This window comes from Lepisosteus oculatus, chromosome 4 (assembly GCF_040954835.1).
Source record: "Lepisosteus oculatus isolate fLepOcu1 chromosome 4, fLepOcu1.hap2, whole genome shotgun sequence".
Taxonomy (NCBI): Eukaryota; Metazoa; Chordata; class Actinopteri; order Semionotiformes; family Lepisosteidae; genus Lepisosteus; species Lepisosteus oculatus.
In genome coordinates, this window is record NC_090699.1 from 12,492,912 (window position 1) to 12,511,238 (window position 18,327).

The 18,327-nt window shown below is 60.5% G+C and overlaps 1 protein-coding gene across 1 annotated transcript in view; it reads left to right on the forward strand.

The window, feature by feature from the left end:
• The window catches only part of chd8 (chromodomain helicase DNA binding protein 8), a 42,707-nt gene that overhangs the window by 22,977 nt on the left and 1,403 nt on the right, over window positions 1-18,327 (forward strand). The window contains exons 18-38 of the mRNA XM_069188690.1: window positions 1,982-2,192; window positions 2,589-2,784; window positions 2,922-3,089; window positions 3,472-3,651; window positions 4,792-4,902; window positions 5,884-6,080; window positions 6,244-6,443; window positions 7,302-7,458; window positions 8,597-8,686; window positions 9,475-9,578; window positions 9,679-9,802; window positions 10,525-10,594; window positions 10,779-10,830; window positions 11,164-11,568; window positions 12,385-13,155; window positions 13,872-14,005; window positions 14,622-14,858; window positions 16,310-16,408; window positions 16,575-16,727; window positions 16,965-17,099; window positions 17,625-17,729. Coding sequence (XP_069044791.1) covers window positions 1,982-2,192; window positions 2,589-2,784; window positions 2,922-3,089; window positions 3,472-3,651; window positions 4,792-4,902; window positions 5,884-6,080; window positions 6,244-6,443; window positions 7,302-7,458; window positions 8,597-8,686; window positions 9,475-9,578; window positions 9,679-9,802; window positions 10,525-10,594; window positions 10,779-10,830; window positions 11,164-11,568; window positions 12,385-13,155; window positions 13,872-14,005; window positions 14,622-14,858; window positions 16,310-16,408; window positions 16,575-16,727; window positions 16,965-17,099; window positions 17,625-17,729 — 3,899 coding nt within the window. The remainder of the gene's footprint in view (window positions 1-1,981; window positions 2,193-2,588; window positions 2,785-2,921; window positions 3,090-3,471; window positions 3,652-4,791; window positions 4,903-5,883; window positions 6,081-6,243; window positions 6,444-7,301; window positions 7,459-8,596; window positions 8,687-9,474; window positions 9,579-9,678; window positions 9,803-10,524; window positions 10,595-10,778; window positions 10,831-11,163; window positions 11,569-12,384; window positions 13,156-13,871; window positions 14,006-14,621; window positions 14,859-16,309; window positions 16,409-16,574; window positions 16,728-16,964; window positions 17,100-17,624; window positions 17,730-18,327) is intronic.

An 18,327-nucleotide genomic window follows, 5' to 3' on the forward strand; every position in this document is an offset into this window, starting at 1 on the left:
TCACCTCCTGCTGCTGCAGCCACCCCTACCTCATCACGGTAATTAACACTCATTAACACTCGTTAGTGCCCACCTCCTGCTGCAGCCACCCCTACCTCATCACCGGTAATTAACACTCATTAACGCTCGTTAGTGCACACCTCCTGCTGCAGCCACCCCTACCTCATCACCGGTAATTAACACTCATTAACGCTCGTTAGTGCTCACCTCCTGCTGCTGCAGCCACCCCTACCTCATCACCGGTAATTAACACTCATTAACGCTCGTTAGTGCTCACCTCCTGCTGCTGCAGCCACCCCTACCTCATCACCGGTAATTAACACTCATTAACACTCGTTAGTGCCCACCTCCTCCTGCTGCAGCCACCCCTACCTCATCACCAGTAATTAACACTCATTAACGCTCGTTAGTGCCCACCTGCTGCTGCAGCCACCCCTACCTCATCACGGGTAATTAACACTCATTAATGCTCGTTAGTGCCCACCTGCTGCTGCAGCCACCCCTACCTCATCACCGGTAATTAACACTCATTAATGCTCGTTAGTGCTCACCTGCTGCTGCAGCCACCCCTACCTCATCACGGGTAATTAACACTCATTAATGCTCGTTAGTGCCCACCTGCTGCTGTAGCCACCCCTACCTCATCACCGGTAATTAACACTCATTAACGCTCGTTAGTGCTCACCTGTCTGCTGCTGCAGCCACCCCTACCTCATCACGGTAATTAACACTCATTGACGCTCGTTAGTGCACACCTCCTGCTGCAGCCACCCCTACCTCATCACGGTAATTAACACTCATTAATGCTCGTTAGTGCCCACCTGCTGCTGCTGCAGCCACCCCTACCTCATCACGGTAATTAACACTCATTAACGCTCGTTAGTGCTCACCTGTCTGCTGCTGCAGCCACCCCTACCTCATCACCGGTAATTAACACTCATTAACGCTCGTTAGTGCTCACCTCCTGCTGCTGCAGCCACCCCTACCTCATCACCGGTAATTAACACTCATTAACGCTCGTTAGTGCTCACCTCCTGCTGCTGCAGCCACCCCTACCTCATCACGGTAATTAACACTCATTAACGCTCGTTAGTGCCCACCTCCTCCTGCTCCAGCCACCCCTACCTCATCACGGTAATTAACACTCATTAACGCTCGTTAGTGCTCACCTCCTGCTGCAGCCACCCCTACCTCATCACCGGTAATTAACACTCATTAACGCTCGTTAGTGCCCACCTCCTCCTGCTGCAGCCACCCCTACCTCATCACGGTAATTAACACTCATTAACACTCGTTAGTGCCCACCTGCTGCTGTAGCCACCCCTACCTCATCACGGTAATTAACACTCATTAACGCTCGTTAGTGCCCACCTCCTGCTGCAGCCACCCCTACCTCATCACCGGTAATTAACACTCATTAACGCTCGTTAGTGCCCACCTGCTGCTGCTGCAGCCACCCCTACCTCATCACCAGTAATTAACACTCATTAACACTCGTTAGTGCTCACCTGTCTGCTGCTGCAGCCACCCCTACCTCATCACCGGTAATTAACACTCATTAACGCTCGTTAGTGCCCACCTGCTGCTGCTGCAGCCACCCCTACCTCATCACCATTAATTAATATTCATTAACGCTCGTTAGTGCCCACCTGCTGCAGCCACCCCTACCTCATCACCGGTAATTAACGCTCGTTAGTGCTCACCTGCTGCTGCAGACACCCCTACCTCATCACCGGTAATTAACACTCATTAACGCTCGTTAGTGCTGCTCCACCTGCTGCTGCAGCCACCCTTACCTCATCACCGGTAATTAACACTCATTAACGCTTGTTAGTGCTCACCACCTGCTGCAGCCACCCCTACCTCATCACCGGTAATTAACACTCATTAACGCTCGTTAGTGCTCACCACCTGCTGCAGCCACCCACCCATCTGTTAATATCTCTCCTCCCGCCTCTTTCTCTCTCTCTCTCTGCCTCAGGGGCGGAGGAGAAGATCCTGTGTGAGCTCAGGGAGGTCTACGACCCCATGGCCCCCGACTTCCACCTGCAGGCCCTGGTGCGCTCCGCCGGCAAGCTGGTGCTGATCGACAAGCTGCTGCCCAAGCTGAAGGCCGGCGGCCACAAGGTGCTCATCTTCTCCCAGATGGTGCGCTGCCTGGACATCCTGGAGGACTACCTCATCCACAAGAGGTCAGTGGGGGTGCAGCGCCGGAGCTGTGGGTGGGTTTCACTGGCACGAGGAGCAGCGTTTTCCTGTAATGGGTGTGATCAGCATCCCATTGCGGGGGGCCGCACACTGGTGGGTGTGGAGGGGATCCCCATGACCTGTAAAGCACTTTGAGTGGAGTGTCCAGAAAAGAGCTATATCAGTGTAAGCAATTATTATTATTATTATTATAATTCTAATGAGTGTTTCCTGCGGCTGAGTCGTGGGTCGCGGCGCCCAGCTGCAGTGATTCTCGCCGCGCCGGGCATGCGGTGGTTTAGATCGTGAGGGGGCGCGTCATCGCGTCCGTCTCGCGCCCGGGCCCGCGCGTGTCCCCGTCCGCCGCTCTGAGCTGGGCGTGTCCCGTGCCTCCCCGGCAGGTACCTGTACGAGCGCATCGACGGGCGCGTGCGCGGGAACCTGCGGCAGGCCGCCATCGACCGCTTCAGCCGCCCGGACTCGGACCGCTTCGTCTTCCTGCTGTGCACGCGGGCGGGGGGGCTGGGCATCAACCTGACGGCCGCCGACACCTGCATCATCTTCGACTCGGACTGGAACCCCCAGAACGACCTGCAGGTGAGCCGCGCCGCCCCTCCGGGCTCCTGCCGGTCCGGATTCCCGTCATCAGACCGGACTGGGGAAGGAGCCGCCATCGGTACTGCCGTTGGCCAGTTCCTCGCAGCTAATCTCCCAGTCTCTCCACCCCCCCACAGGCCCAGGCGCGGTGCCACCGCATCGGCCAGTCCAAGGCGGTGAAGGTGTACCGGCTCATCACGCGCAACTCCTACGAGAGGGAGATGTTCGACAAGGCCAGCCTGAAGCTGGGGCTGGACAAGGCCGTGCTGCAGAGCATGAGCGGCAAGGAGAGCAACGTCAACGGGGTCAGTGCGTCCCGCCCGGCCCCCTGCCTCTCTCCGGGAGACCGCCTCCCCGCTTGGCGGTTTTCCCTGCTTCCGTTTGCAAATCGGCCGTCCTTCAGTCTGGCGAAGGAGAGTGGGTAAAGGTTTGTTAAACGCTGAAATGAAAACGGAAGAAACGCAGCGTCCCAGCTGTGCGGCCTGCTTCTGGTGTGGTTTCACGGCGGAGAAGTTCTTCCAGCCTGAAGTAAACCTTCATCTGTTCCTTTGCAACATACGCATGCTGACGCAGCCCCCTGCTTGAGCTGTCCTCCGCTCTTGTCTGCTGCGTCTTTCTTCGCTCTCCCTCCTTCCCGCTCGGCCACGGTGCTTGACGACGCGCTCCTCCGTCTCCCCCCTCCCGCAGATCCAGCAGTTCTCGAAGAAGGAGATCGAGGACCTGCTGCGGAAGGGGGCGTACGCGGCCATCATGGACGAGGGGGACGAGGGGAACAAGTTCTGCGAGGAGGACATCGACCAGATCCTGCAGCGCCGAGCCACCACCATCACCATCGAGAGCGAGGGCAAGGGCTCCACCTTCTCCAAGGTCAGATGCCGCTCCTGTCCAGTGCTTTCAGGCGGCGTGTGAGTGTAGGACGCCTGCTGTTTCGCCTTTGGGCATGAGCTCATGAGTGTGGGAAGCCTGCCAGATTGATCTATGAGCATGAGTTTGCGGGTGTAGGAAATTGATCTTTGAGCGTGAGCTTGCGACTGTGGGACGCCTGTCAAATTGATCTACGAGCGTGAGCTTGCGACTGTGGGACGGCTGTCAAATTGATCTTTGAGCGTGAGCTCGCGACTGGGACGCCTGTCAAATTGATCTTTGAGCGTGAGCTTGCGACTGTGGGACGCCTGTCAAATTGATCTTTGAGCGTGAGCTTGCGACTGTGGGACGCCTGTCAAATTGATCTGCGAGCGTGAGCTTGCGACTGTGGGACGCCTGTCAAATTGATCTGCGAGCGTGAGCTTGCGACTGTGGGACGCCTGTCAAATTGATCTACGAGCGTGAGCTCGCGACTGGGACGCCTGTCAAATTGATCTTTGAGCGTGAGCTCGGGACTGTGGGACGCCTGTCAAATTGATCTGCGAGCGTGAGCTTGCGACTGTGGGACGCCTGTCAAATTGATCTTTGAGCGTGAGCTCGCGACTGTGGGACGCCTGTCAAATTGATCTGCGAGCGTGAGCTTGCGACTGTGGGACGCCTGTCAAATTGATCTACGAGCGTGAGCTCCTGACTGGGACGCCTGTCAAATTGATCTGCGAGCGTGAGCTTGCGACTGTGGGACGCCTGTCAAATTGATCTACGAGCGTGAGCTTGCGACTGTGGGACGCCTGTCAAATTGATCTACGAGCGTGAGCTCGCGACTGGGACGCCTGTCAAATTGATCTACGAGCGTGAGCTTGCAAGAGTGGAACGCCTGTCAAATTGATCTTTGAGTGTGAGCTTGGGACTGTAGAGCATGTGTTTGCGGGTGTAGGACGCCTGGTGTTTTACCTTTGGGAGCGAGTTTGCGAGTGTGGGACGCCTGTCTTTTCTCTGGCTGGTTTCTATAACATAAGTCACCAGGTGTTTTTCATTGGCCTGAGTTAGGGAGTGCGAGTGTGGGACACCTGCCATGTTGCAGGTGGGTGTGAGTGTGTGTTTGACCTTTGCACTTGCTTGTGTAACTCTGGTCTGTCCATCCAGGCTAGTTTTGTTGCGTCAGAAAACCGGACTGACATTGCCCTGGACGACCCGAACTTCTGGCAGAAGTGGGCTAAGAAGGCCGACATCGACCTGGATTCAATCAACAGGAAGGTACAGTGGCATCTCTCTCAGTGCAGTGTTAATGTACTGGAGTGTCCAGTCAGTCAGTGTGTCTGTATGAACCCCTCTCTCTCAGTGCAGTGTTAATGTACTGGAGTGTCCGGTCAGTCAGTGTGTCTGTATGAACCCCTCTCTCTCAGTGCAGTGTTAATGTACTGGAGTGTCCAGTCAGTCAGTGTGTCTGTATGAACCCCTCTCTCTCAGTGCAGTGTTAATGTACTGGAGTGTCCAGTCAGTCAGTGTGTCTGTATGAACCCCTCTCTCTCAGTGCAGTGTTAATGTACTGGAGTGTCCAGTCAGTCAGTGTGTCTGTATGAACCCCTCTCTCTCAGTGCAGTGTTAATGTACTGGAGTGTCCAGTCAGTCAGTGTGTCTGTATGAACCCCTCTCTCTCAGTGCAGTGTTAATGTACTGGAGTGTCCAGTCAGTCAGTGTGTCTGTATGAACCCCTCTCTCTCAGTGCAGTGTTAATGTACTGGAGTGTCCAGTCAAGCAGTGTGTCTGTATGAACCCCTCTCTCTCAGTGCAGTGTTAATGTACTGGAGTGTCCAGTCAAGCAGTGTGTCTGTATGAACCCCTCTCTCTCAGTGCAGTGTTAATGTACTGGAGTGTCCAGTCAAGCAGTGTGTCTGTATGAACCCCTCTCTCTCAGTGCAGTGTTAATGTACTGGAGTGTCCAGTCAGTCAGTGTGTCTGTATGAACCCCTCTCTCTCAGTGCAGTGTTCATGTACTGGAGTGTCCAGTCAAGCAGTGTGTCTGTATGAACCCCTCTCTCTCAGTGCAGTGTTAATGTACTGGAGTGTCCAGTCAGTCAGTGTGTCTGTATGAACCCCTCTCTCTCAGTGCAGTGTTAATGTACTGGAGTGTCCAGTCAGTCAGTGTGTCTGTATGAACCCCTCTCTCTCAGTGCAGTGTTAATGTACTGGAGTGTCCAGTCAGTCAGTGTGTCTGTATGAACCCCTCTCTCTCAGAATACCCTGGTGATAGACACGCCTCGTGTCAGGAAGCAGACTCGACAGTTCAGCTCTCTGCGGGAGGACGACATCGTGGAGTTCTCCGACCTGGACAGCGAGGAAGAGGAGCGCCCGCGGTCTCGGCGTTCCGACCGGCACCACGGCTACGGGCGCACGGACTGCTTCCGGGTCGAGAAGCACCTGCTGGTCTACGGGTGGGTCTCGCCGCTGTCCTCTGTTCGGGGGGAGGGGGTTCGGGGGTCAGGCTAGGGCGTATGTGACGATCAGCCTCGCTCGGTGCCCCTCGGACCCGTGTCTGGCCCCCCGGGAGCCTGTGAGGTTGTGACCGGCGGCGCTCTCCCCTCCGCGCGTCTCCAGGTGGGGGCGCTGGCGGGACATCCTGTCCCACGCGCGGTTCAAGCGCCGGCTGTCGGAGCGCGACGTGGAGACCATCTGCCGCGTGATCCTGGTGTACTGCCTGCTGCACTACCGCGGCGACGAGAACATCAAGAGCTTCATCTGGGAGCTCATCACGCCCCCGGAGAACGGGCGGACACGCGCCCTGCACAACCACTCCGGTCAGTCCGCCCCTCTGTCTCTCCCTCCCTCTCCGGTCAGTCTCTCTCCCTCTCCCTCTCCGGTCAGTCTGCCCCCCTGTCTCCCTCTCTCTCTCCCTCTCCGGTCAGTCTCTCTCCCTCTCCCTCTCCGGTCAGTCTCTCTCCCTCTCCCTCTCCGGTCAGTCTCTCTCCCTCTCCCTCTCCGGTCAGTCTGCCCCCCTGTCTCCCTCTCCCTCTCCCTCTCCGGTCAGTCTCTCTCCCTCTCCCTCTCCGGTCAGTCTCTCTCCCTCTCCCTCTCCGGTCAGTCTCTCTCCCTCTCCCTCTCCGGTCAGTCTCTCTCCCTCTCCCTCTCCGGTCAGTCTCTCTCCCTCTCCCTCTCCGGTCAGTCTCTCTCCCTCTCCCTCTCCGGTCAGTCTGCCCCCCTGTCTCTCTCTCCCTCTCCGGTCAGTCTGCCCCCCTGTCTCTCTCTCCCTCTCCGGTCAGTCCCTCTCCCTGTCTCTCTCCCTCTCCGGTCAGTCCCTCTCCCTGTCTCTCTCCCTCTCCGGTCAGTCCCTCTCCCTGTCTCTCTCCCTCTCCGGTCAGTCTCTCCCTCCCTCTCCGGTCAGTCTCTCCCTCCCTCTCCGGTCAGTCTCTCCCTCCCTCTCCGGTCAGTCTCTCCCTCCCTCTCCGGTCAGTCTCTCCCTCCCTCTCCGGTCAGTCTCTCCCTCCCTCTCCGGTCAGTCTCTCCCTCCCTCTCCGGTCAGTCCCTCTCCCTGTCTCCATCTCTCTCTCTCTCTCCCTCTCTGGTCAGTCCCTCTCCCTCTCTCTCTCCCTCTCCGGTCAGTCTGCCCCCCTGTCTCTCTCTCAATTTCATCTGGTCTCGCTCTCGCTCCCCTGCAGGCCTCTCGATCCCGGTGCCGCGGGGCAGGAAGGGGAAGCGGGTGAAGGCCCAGAGCTCCTTCGATATCCAGAAGGTGGAGTGGATCCGCAAGTACAACCCGGACACACTGCTGCTGGACGACAGCTACCGCAAGCACCTCAAGCACCAGTGCAACAAGTAGGGCCCGTCTCTCTCTGTGTCTCTCTGTGTCTCAAGCACCAGTGCAACAAGTAGGGCCCGTCTCTCTCTGTGTCTCAAGCACCAGTGCAACAAGTAGGGCCCGTCTCTCTCTGTGTCTCTCTGTGTCTCAAGCACCAGTGCAACAAGTAGGGCCCGTCTCTCTGTGTCTCTCTGTGTCTCTCTGTGTCTCTCTGTGTCTCTCTGTGTCTCTCTGTGTCTCTCTGTGTCTCTCTGTGTCTCTCTGTGTCTCTCTGTGCAGCACCAGTGCAGCAAGTGCGACCTGTCTCTCTGTCTCTCTCTGTGTCTCAAGCTCCAGTGTAAGATGTAGGGCCTGTCTCTGTCTCTCTCTGTGTCTCAAGTACCAGTTCAACAAGTAGGGCCCGTCTCTCTCCGTCTGTGTCTCTGTCTCTCTCTGTGTCTCAAGTACCAGTGCAGCAAGTATGACCTGTCTCTCTCTCTCTGTGTCTCTGTCTCTCAAGCTCCAGTGTAAGACGTAGGGCCTGTCTCTGTCTCTCTCTGTGTCTCAAGCTCCAGTGTAAGACGTAGGGCCTGTCTCTGTCTCTCTCTGTGTCTCAAGTACCAGTTCAACAAGTAGGGCCCGTCTCTCTCCGTCTGTGTCTCTGTCTCTCTCTGTGTCTCAAGTACCAGTGCAGCAAGTATGACCTGTCTCTCTCTCTCTGTGTCTCTGTCTCTCAAGCTCCAGTGTAAGACGTAGGGCCTGTCTCTGTCTCTCTCTGTGTCTCAAGCTCCAGTGTAAGACGTAGGGCCTGTCTCTGTCTCTCTCTGTGTCTCAAGTACCAGTTCAACAAGTAGGGCCCGTCTCTCTGTGTCTCTCTGTGTAGCACCAGTGCAGCAAGTACAGCCTGTCTCTCTCTCTCTCTGTGTCTCTGTCTCTCTCTGTGTCTCAAGCACCAGTGCAAGACGTAGGGCCTGTCTCTCTCTGCCTCATTGTTTTGTCGTGCCAGCGACTGGCTCTGTGGTCTTCAGGCTGTGACGGATGATCACACACCGGGCTGCGGCTCTCCAGAGTGTCCTCCCCTGTAGGACTGGAGGCTCTTCTGATCTGGGCTGGTCATTGCTGAAGCACTGAGCATCACTGCAGGGCTGACCTGTCTCTGTTCTCTCTCTGTCCCAGGGTACTGTTGAGGGTGCGGATGCTGTACTACCTCAGACAGGAGGTGATTGGGGACCAGGCTGACAGGGTCCTGAGAGGGGCAGACGCCAGGTAACCCCCCTCTATCTCTGTGCAGTGTTGATGTACTGGAGTGTCCAGTCAGTCAGTGTGTCTGTATGAACCCCTCTCTCTCAGTGCAGTGTTAATGGACTGGAGTGTCCAGTCAGTCAGTGTGTCTGTATGAACCCCTCTCTCTCAGTGCAGTGTTAATGTACTGGAGTGTCCAGTCAGTCAGGGTGTCTGTATGAACCCCTCTCTCTCAGTGCAGTGTTAATGTACTGGAGTGTCCAGTCAGTGTGTCTGTATGAACCCCTCTCTCTCAGTGCAGTGTTGATGTACTGGAGTGTCCAGTCAGTCAGTGTGTCTGTATGAACCCCTCTCTCTCAGTGCAGTGTTAATGGACTGGAGTGTCCAGTCAGTCAGTGTGTCTGTATGAACCCCTCTCTCTCAGTGCAGTGTTAATGGACTGGAGTGTCCAGTCAGTCAGTGTGTCTGTATGAACCCCTCTCTCTCAGTGCAGTGTTAATGGACTGGAGTGTCCAGTCAGTCAGTGTGTCTGTATGAACCCCTCTCTCTCAGTGCAGTGTTAATGGACTGGAGTGTCCAGTCAGTCAGTGTGTCTGTATGAACCCCTCTCTCTCAGTGCAGTGTTAATGGACTGGAGTGTCCAGTCAGTCAGTGTGTCTGTATGAACCCCTCTCTCTCAGTGCAGTGTTAATGGACTGGAGTGTCCAGTCAGTCAGTGTGTCTGTATGAACCCCTCTCTCTCAGTGCAGTGTTAATGTACTGGAGTGTCCAGTCAGTCAGGGTGTCTGTATGAACCCCTCTCTCTCTCTCAGGGAGATTGATATCTGGATGCCAGAGATGGACCAGCTGGAGGTCCCGGCTCGCTGGTGGGACTCGGAGGCCGACAAGTCCCTGCTGATCGGCGTCTTCAAACACGGTGAGGAGTCTCCGCTGCGCCGCCGCACCCCTCCGAGCGGACCGGCGTCCTGCCCTGTGCTCCGCTCACCCGTCTCTCCCCCCCTCTCTCCTCGTCTCAGGGTACGAGAAGTACACGACCATGCGCGCCGACCCCTGCCTGTGCTTCCTGGAGAGAGTGGGCCGCCCCGACGACCAGGCCATCGACGCGGAGCAGCGCGGCGCGGACGCCGAGCTCGGCGAGGGGTGAGGGCCGGCTCGCGACCTCGGCAGGGGACAGGGGCGCTGGCGCGAGAGCAGGGTGCCGACTCGCGAGCTCTACACGGGTGTCTCGGGAGAGCAGGGCCTGTCGGGCCCGTCTGGGCGTTAGTTGCTAATCGATCCCGGGACCTCAGCCAGCTGTCTGTTCCACACCCCCACCACCCTCTGTGTAAAGAAGAGCCTTGTGTCTAATACTGTCTGCTGGTAATACTTTGTATCTGGCCATACAGTTTTTGGTGATGTTTTCAGGCTGGTAATAAGAGCTTTATAATGGTTTACTTACTGCAGTGACACTTTCCTCATTGGTAATTACACCGTAATAACACTTCAGCATTTTGACAGTGTGCTTGCTGGCAGTGATGCTTTCCTGCAGGTAATAACAGTGTAATAACACTTCAGGGTAGCATTTTGACAGTGGGCTTGCTGGCAGTGATGCTTTCCTGCAGGTAATAACACTTCAGGGTAGCATTTTGACAGTGTGCTTGCTGGCAGTGACGCTTCCCTGCCAGCTATAACAGTGTAATAACACTTCAGGGTAGCATTTTGACAGTGTGCTTGCTGGCAGTGACGCTTTCCTGCCAGTTATAACAGTGTAATAACACTTCAGGGTAGCATTTTGACAGTGTGCTTGCTGGCAGTGACGCTTCCCTGCAGGTAATAACAGTGTAATAACACTTGCTTGCCGTCCGCCCGTGTGTGTGTTTCAGGGCAGAGTTTGAGAAGGAGGGTGAGGACCCCGAGTTCAAGCCTGGCCTGACCAAGGAGCCGGAGGAGGAGGTGAGGGGGCGTATCGGGGTTCAGTGGGGGGGTGAGGGGGTGCGTGCGGACATCTGGCGGGGGCTGCTCTCGGCTGCGGCGCTGTGCCTGCCCTGTCTCGTACGCAGAGCCGTCTTCGACGGAGGCAGGGGCTCTCTCTCCCTTTCTCCTGGCCTTCACCTCTCCCCTCTCCCCTCTCCCCCAGAGCGACTCCCTCATGATGGACGAGGAGATCTGCGTGGTGGACGGGGAGGAAGGTCAGTACCCTGAGCCCCGGCCGTGTGCCACCGGTGGGGGGGGGGGGCGGGGAGGTGTTTTTCGTGTGTGTGTGTGGCCCCAGGGGGTCCCGCCCGCAGCCCTGAAGTCCCAGACAGTTCAGGTCCCGAGAAGAGTTCAGGGCGGCGGGAGCCCTGGCTGGACAGGAGAGGCCCCGGGTGCGAGAGGCGGCCCCCCGCTCCCTGTAGCTCGCGGGGTCGCCGTTGGGTCAGGGGCCTCATCCGGCCCGTCTCTCGATCGCAGAATCAAGTCGCTTCTGCGGCCTGTGGCCCCGCGGCCCCGCGTCACGGTCGCTGTGTTCCCCCTCCCTGCAGGCCAGGTGACCCAGACGGGGGCGTCCTACTGGCCGACCGGCTCGTCGCTCACGGCCCGGCTGCGGCGCCTGATCACGGCCTACCAGCGCAGCTACCGCCGCGAGCAGCTCAAGATGGAGGCGGCGGAGAAGGGCGACCGGCGGCGGCGGCGCTGCGAGGCCGCGTACAAGCTGAAGGAGATCGCCCGGCGCGAGCGGCAGCAGAGGTGGACGCGGAGGGAGGAGTGCGACTTCTACCGCGTGGTGTCGACGTTCGGCGTGGAGGTGGCCCCGGGCGGCGGGGGGCTGGACTGGCGGCGGTTCCGCTCGTTCGCCCGGCTGGACAAGAAGACGGACGAGAGCCTGACCCGCTACTTCAGCAACTTCACCGCCATGTGCCGCCGGGTCTGCCACCTGCCCGGAGAGGGTGAGAAGGGGCGGGGCGAGGCGAGGGTGAGGGGCAGGAGGAGAAGGGGCGGGGTGAGGCGAGGGTGGGGGGCAGGAGAGGAAGGGGCGGGGCGACGGTAGACGTGGGAGAGGAAGGGGCGGGGCTAGCCCGGGGGGGGTGGGAGTGGAAGTTCGGGGTGAGGGTAGGCGCGGGAGAGGAAGGGGCAAGCGGGAGAGGAAGGGGCGGGGTGGGGGGAGAGGAAGGGGCGGGGCGAGGGTAGGCGCCGGAGAGGAAGGGGCGGGGCGAGGGTAGGCGCCGGAGAGGAAGGGGCGGGGCGAGGGGAGAGGAAGGGGCGGGGCGAGGGTAGGCGCGGGAGAGGAAGGGGCGGGGAGAGGGGAGAGGAAGGGGCGGGACGAGCGTAGGCGCGGGAGAGGAAGGGGCGGGGCGAGGGGAGAGGAAGGGGCGGGATGAGCGTAGGCGCGGGAGAGGAAGGGGCGGGGTGAGGGGAGAGGAAGGGGCGGGACAAGGGTAGGCACAGGAGAGGAAGGGGCGGGGAGAGTGTAGGCACGGGAGAGGAGGGGGCGGGACAAGAGGAAGGGGCGGGGCGAGTGTAGGCACGGGAGAGGAAGGGGTGGGGCAAGGGGAGAGGAAGGGGCGGGACAAGAGGAAGGGGTGCAGGGGGTGGGGCAGGACAGAAGTGGGTGAAAGACGGAGCGTGTTGGCACCCTCTATCTGGAGTGAATCCAGAGGCCTGTCAGCGTGGCAGGCGCAGGCGGGGAAGGAGGGAGAGCAGGAAGTCCAGGAGCGCCGACCTCTGTCCCTGCAGAGAGTAACCCCCCCCCTCCCCCTCCACAGAGCCGGCCGACCCCTCCCTGTCCATCGCCCCGATCACCGAGGAGCGGGCCTCGCGGACGCTGTACCGCATCGGCCTGCTGCGCCGCGTCCGGGAGCAGGTCCTCCCCCACCCGGCGCTGGAGGAGCGCCTGGCGCTGGTCCAGCCGGGCCCCGAGCTGCCGCTGTGGTGGAGGACGCCGCAGCACGACCGCGAGCTGCTGCTGGGCGCGGCCCGGCACGGGGTGAGCCGCACCGAGCACTCCCTCTTCCCCGACCCGGGCCTCAGCTTCCAGCAGGCCCGGCGGGCCTTCCTGCAGCAGAACCCGGCCCGCTGCGCCTCCCAGGCCCAGTCCCGCAGCTCCACGCCCTCGCTGACCGGCCCGCACCCGCCGGCGCCGCTCTCGGCCGACCCCGCCTCCCCGCCCCGGGACACGCCCCCCAGCGGGTGGGGCCGGGGGCCGGGGGGGTCCCCCGGGGGGGCGGGGCCCAGCGTCGCGGGGGGGGGCGGGGACAGTGGCCAGGACGAGAGGGAGGCGCGGCTGGGCGGGGGCGGCGCACTGGACGCCCCCGCGGCCGGCGGCGGGTTCGAGGGCCGGGGCCCGCGCCCGGGCTGGGGCTGGAGGAAGAGGAGGGCGGCGGGGGCAGGCGAGGACGGCGAGGGCGACGGGCTCGGGGAGGGGGCCTCGGACTGGGACTCGGAGTCGGAGTCCGACTCCTCCACCTCCACCAACCGCTCGGGGCTCTCGGACGACAGCGACAGCGAGGCGGAGGGCAAGAGGGCGGTGGAGAGAGGTGAGGGGCAGGGGACAGGTGGTGGGCAGGAGGGGCAGGGGACAGGTGGTGGGCAGGAGGGGCAAGCGGGGAGGTGGTGGGCAGAGGGGGGCAGGTGAGGGGCAAGGGGGGCAGGGGAGAGGTGGTGGGTGGGTGAGGGGCAGGGGGGGCAGAGTAGAGGTGGTGGGTGGGTGAGGGGCAGGGGGGGCAGAGTAGAGGTGGTGGGTGGGTGAGGGGCAGGGGGGCAGGGGAGAGGTGGTGGGCAGGAGGGGGAGGGGCAAGCGGGGAGGTGGTGGGCAGGAGGGGGGAGGGGGAGGGGCAAGCGGGGAGAGGTGGTGGGTGGGTGAGGGGCAGGGGAGAGGTGGTGGGCAGGAGGGGGAGGGGCAAGCGGGGAGGTGGTGGGCAGGAGGGGGGCAGGGGGGCAGGGGAGAGGTGGTGGGCAGAGGGGGGCAGGGGGGCAGGGGAGAGGTGGTGGGCAGAGGGGGGCAGGGGAGGGGCAAGGGGGGCAGGAGGGTGGGGTGGGGCAAGGGGGCAAGAGACAGGTGAGGGGCAGGTGGGCAGAAGGGGGGAGGGGGTAAAGAGGGAGGATAGCTGGGTGGAAACGGGAGTCAGGGGGAGAGAAGGGCAGCGCAGGGCGAGAAACTTTCTTCCCTGCCGTGTTAACCTTCTTCCTCGCTGTCCCCTCCTGCCCTTCGTCCTCCTCCCTCTCCTTGTGTGCGATTCCACCTCCGCTCCAGTGGGGGCGCCGAAGCTCTGTGACCTGGACGAGGAGAACAGTATGCTGTCCCTCACGCCCTCCCAGGACGGCTGTCCCAGCGAGATGGCAGCACCGGACACACAGACAGAGAGGCAGAGAGTGGACTGGCCTAAGGTGAGAGACTGGACACTCCAGGACATTAACACTGCACTGAGAGAGAGGGGTTCATACAGACACACTGACTGGACACTCCAGGACATTAACACTGCACTGAGAGAGAGGGGTTCATACAGACACACTGACTGGACACTCCAGTACATGAACACTGCACTGAGAGAGAGGGGTTCATACAGACACACTGACTGACTGGACACTCCAGTACATTAACACTGCACTGAGAGAGAGGGGTTCATACAGACAAACTGACTGACTGGACACTCCAGTACATTAACACTGCACTGAGAGAGAGGGGTTCATACAGACACACTGACTGACTGGACACTCCAGTACATGAACACTGCACTGAGAGAGAGGGGTTCATACAGACACACTGACTGACTGGACACTCCAGTACATTAACACTGCACTGAGAGAGAGGGGTTCATACAGACACACTGACTGACTGGACACTCCAGTACATTAACACTGCACTGAGAGAGAGGGGTTCATACAGACACACTGACTGACTGGACACTCCAGTACATTAACACTGCACTGAGAGAGAGGGGTTCATACAGACACACTGACTGACTGGACACTCCAGTACACTAATTCTTGCCCTGTCCTTTAGGACCGCGTGTTGATAAACCGCCTGGACAGCATCTGTGTGGCTGTGCTGACGGGTCGCTGGGTCGGGGGTCGGAGGATGACCACTGAGCCATACGTCTCCCAAGGGGGCACCCCTGAAGAGCAGGGGGACTCCGAGGGTCAGGGAATGCCGATGCCTGGCTATACCCGTGTCCTGCCAAGGAAGAACACTGATGCTGTGGACACACAGGATGCCGAGTTCACTGTCAGACTGCTGAGGGTGAGAGGAGCTCAGGGGTCACTGTCAGACTGCTGAGGGGGAGAGAGGAGCTCGGGGGTCACTGTCACACTGCCAGTCAGAGGGGGTGAGAGGAGCTCAGGGGTCACTGTCACACTGCTGAGGGAGAGAGGAGCTCAGGGGTCACTGTCACACTGCTGAGGGGGAGAGAGGAGCTCAGGGGTCACTGTCACACTGCTAAGGGGGAGAGAGGAGCTCAGGGGTCACTGTCAGACTGCTGAGGGGGAGAGAGGAGCTCAGGGGTCACTGTCAGACTGCTGAGGAGGAGAGAGGAGCTCAGGGGTCACTGTCAGACTGCTGAGGAGGAGAGAGGAGCTCAGGGGTCACTGTCAGACTGCTGAGGGGGAGAGAGGAGCTTGGGGGTCACTGTCACACTGCTGAGGGAGAGAGAGGAGCTCGGGGGTCACTGTCTCACTGCTGAGGGGGAGAGAGGAGCTCGGGGGTCACTGTCAGACTGCTGAGGGGGAGAGAGGAGCTCGGGGGTCACTGTCACACTGCCAGTCAGAGGGGGTGAGAGGAGCTCGGGGGTCACTGTCAGACTGCTGAGGGGGAGAGAGGAGCTCGGGGGTCACTGTCAGACTGCTGAGGGGGAGAGGAGCTCGGGGGTCACTGTCAGACTGCTGAGGGGGAGAGAGGAGCTCGGGGGTCACTGTCTCACTGCTGAGGGGGAGAGAGGAGCTCGGGGGTCATTGTCACACTGCTGAGGGGGAGAGAGGAGCTCGGGGGTCACTGTCAGACTGCTGAGGGGGAGAGGAGCTCAGGGGTCACTGTCACACTGCTGAGGGGGAGAGAGGAGCTCAGGGGTCACTGTCACACTGCCAGTCAGAGGGGGTGAGAGGAGCTCAGGGGTCACTGTCAGACTGCTGAGGGGGAGAGAGGAGCTCAGGGGTCACTGTCACACTGCTGAGGGGGAGAGAGGAGCTCGGGGGTCACTGTCACACTGCTGAGGGGGAGAGAGGAGCTCGGGGGTCACTGTCTCACTGCTGAGGGGGAGAGAGGAGCTCAGGGGTCACTGTCACACTGCTGAGGGGGAGAGAGGAGCTCAGGGGTTACTGTCACACTGCCAGTCAGAGGGGGTGAGAGGAGCTCAGGGGTCACTGTCAGACTGCTGAGGGGGAGAGAGGAGCTCAGGGGTCACTGTCAGACTGCTGAGGGGGAGAGGAGCTCAGGGGTCACTGTCACACTGCTGAGGGGGAGAGAGGAGCTCAGGGGTTACTGTCACACTGCCAGTCAGAGGGGGTGAGAGGAGCTCAGGGGTCACTGTCAGACTGCTGAGGGGGAGAGAGGAGCTCAGGGGTCACTGTCAGACTGCTGAGGGGGAGAGAGGAGCTTGGGGGTCACTGTCACACTGCCAGTCAGAGGTCTCCCAGTGAAAGTGTCCGAATGTCAGTCTGGCATGGTCATGAGGCCACACTGTTCTCACTCGTCCTCAGGAGGAGGGACTGAAGCTGACGTTTCAGAAGCAGACTCTCCTGCCCAACGGCTCCGGGACCGAGGGGGCAGCCAGGAGGGGCCGCCGCAGAGACTATGCAGTAAGACACCGCTGCCTTTCTGCTGCCAGCTCCGGTGTGGGAGTCGCTGAAGGAGAGAGGGGAGGTCGGGGGGGTCGTGGTGCTGGGGGGGCGGGTCGAACTGCTGCCTGTTTCTCAGAATGCCTCAGACCACCACCAGTCTTATTCCCTGTCCTTGGCGTTCCAGTATCACCCGTTCTCCGACCCGGAGAGCCGCGTGCCGGTCATCCACACCCTGACGCGCTCCGTCCTGACGGGGGACGACGCCCCCAAGCGGGAGGAGCTCAGTGATTGGCTGAAGCTGAACCAGGAGTACGAGGTGGAGCCCAGTGTGCTGCCGGTGAGTCTCTCTGCGCCGGGCCTGACCGGGCGCCGGGCCCGACTGGGGACTGGGGACTGGGGTCTGGGGACCTGGCTGGGCCGGTCTGGGGTCTGGGCGCCGGGACTGGGCCTGTCTGGGACCGGGGACCGGCCTCCGGACCGGGCGGGGCCTGTCCTGCCCCAGTGTCGGGGTGCTGGCTTTCTCGGGGAGCTCTGCGCGGTGTGTCATCTCTCCCCCTGTTCCCACGCTGCTCAGCTGCTGTTGGACAGCCACTCGCGCAGGAAGAGGGGCAGCAAGAAGAAGACCGCGGAGCGGGAGAGGAGGAGGGAGCCGGGAGACATGACCGGCGCCGAGAGGGTCCAGCTCATCAACCTCCGGACCGGCCGCAAGGTGGGGCCCGCGGGAGACGGGCCGTCCAGCCCCTTCGGCTCAGGACTGGGCGGGAGAGGGCGGGGGAGGGCAGGGGAGGCTTGGTGACGGGAGAGGGCAGAAGAGGGCGGGGGACAGGAGGTGACGGGAGAGCTGGACTCTGCCTTAACATCACACCTCCCTTCTCCTGGGGCTCGGGGCTCAGTCAGAGAGCGAGAGAGAGTCTTGAATACCCCCGAGGGGCAGTTAGTGTACACAGCGGCAGACCGTATGCCGAACGCCCCCAGCGGTGCACGCGTGTGTGTGGTCGCAGTGGGGTCAGCTGTACCGCTGAGAGCTTGGTTCTGGGCGTGATGGGGGGGGCTGCTTCCCGCCGGCCTGGAAAGAGACCGAGCTGGGAGACGGGTCAGCACCAGTGGCTGGGAGGGTGGCGCTGGTGCGACTCAGGGGGGACCAACCGGCGGTGTTCGGACCCGGGGTCTCGTACCGTTCCCCGTTCGGACCCCCGGCTCATCGCTGCTCCCCCTCTCTGTCTCTGTCGTGCAGCTGGGGGGTGCGTTTGCGCCGTCTCTGCGGGGGCTCAGGCAGTGTCTGGAGGAGAACCCCGACTACGCCGTCACAGCGGACTGGGCCCAGATCGTCAGGGGATCGGTGAGTCCTCCGCATCAGAACCCGCCCGGGCCGGGTCACAGCGACAGGGGGCTGTTCACTGCCCTTCAGACTGAAGAGACTCAGTTCCTCCAGCCTGTCAGTGTGGGGACACTCCCTTCCAGTGCAGTGTTAATGTCCTGGAGTGTCCAGTCAGTCAGTGTGTCTGTATGAACCCCTCTCTCTCAGTGCAGTGTTAATGTACTGGAGTGTCCAGTCAGTCAGTGTGTCTGTATGAACCCCTCTCTCTCAGTGCAGTGTTAATGGACTGGAGTGTCCAGTCAGTCAGTGTGTCTGTATGAACCCCTCTCTCTCAGTGCAGTGTTAATGTACTGGAGTGTCCAGTCAGTGTGTCTGTATGAACCCCTCTCTCTCAGTGCAGTGTTCATGTACTGCAGTGTCCAGTCAGTCAGTGTGTCTGTATGAACCCCTCTCTCTCAGTGCAGTGTTAATGTACTGGAGTGTCCAGTCAGTCAGTGTGTCTGTATGAACCCCTCTCTCTCAGTGCAGTGTTAATGGACTGGAGTGTCCAGTCAGTCAGTGTGTCTGTATGAACCCCTCTCTCTCAGTGCAGTGTTAATGGACTGGAGTGTCCAGTCAG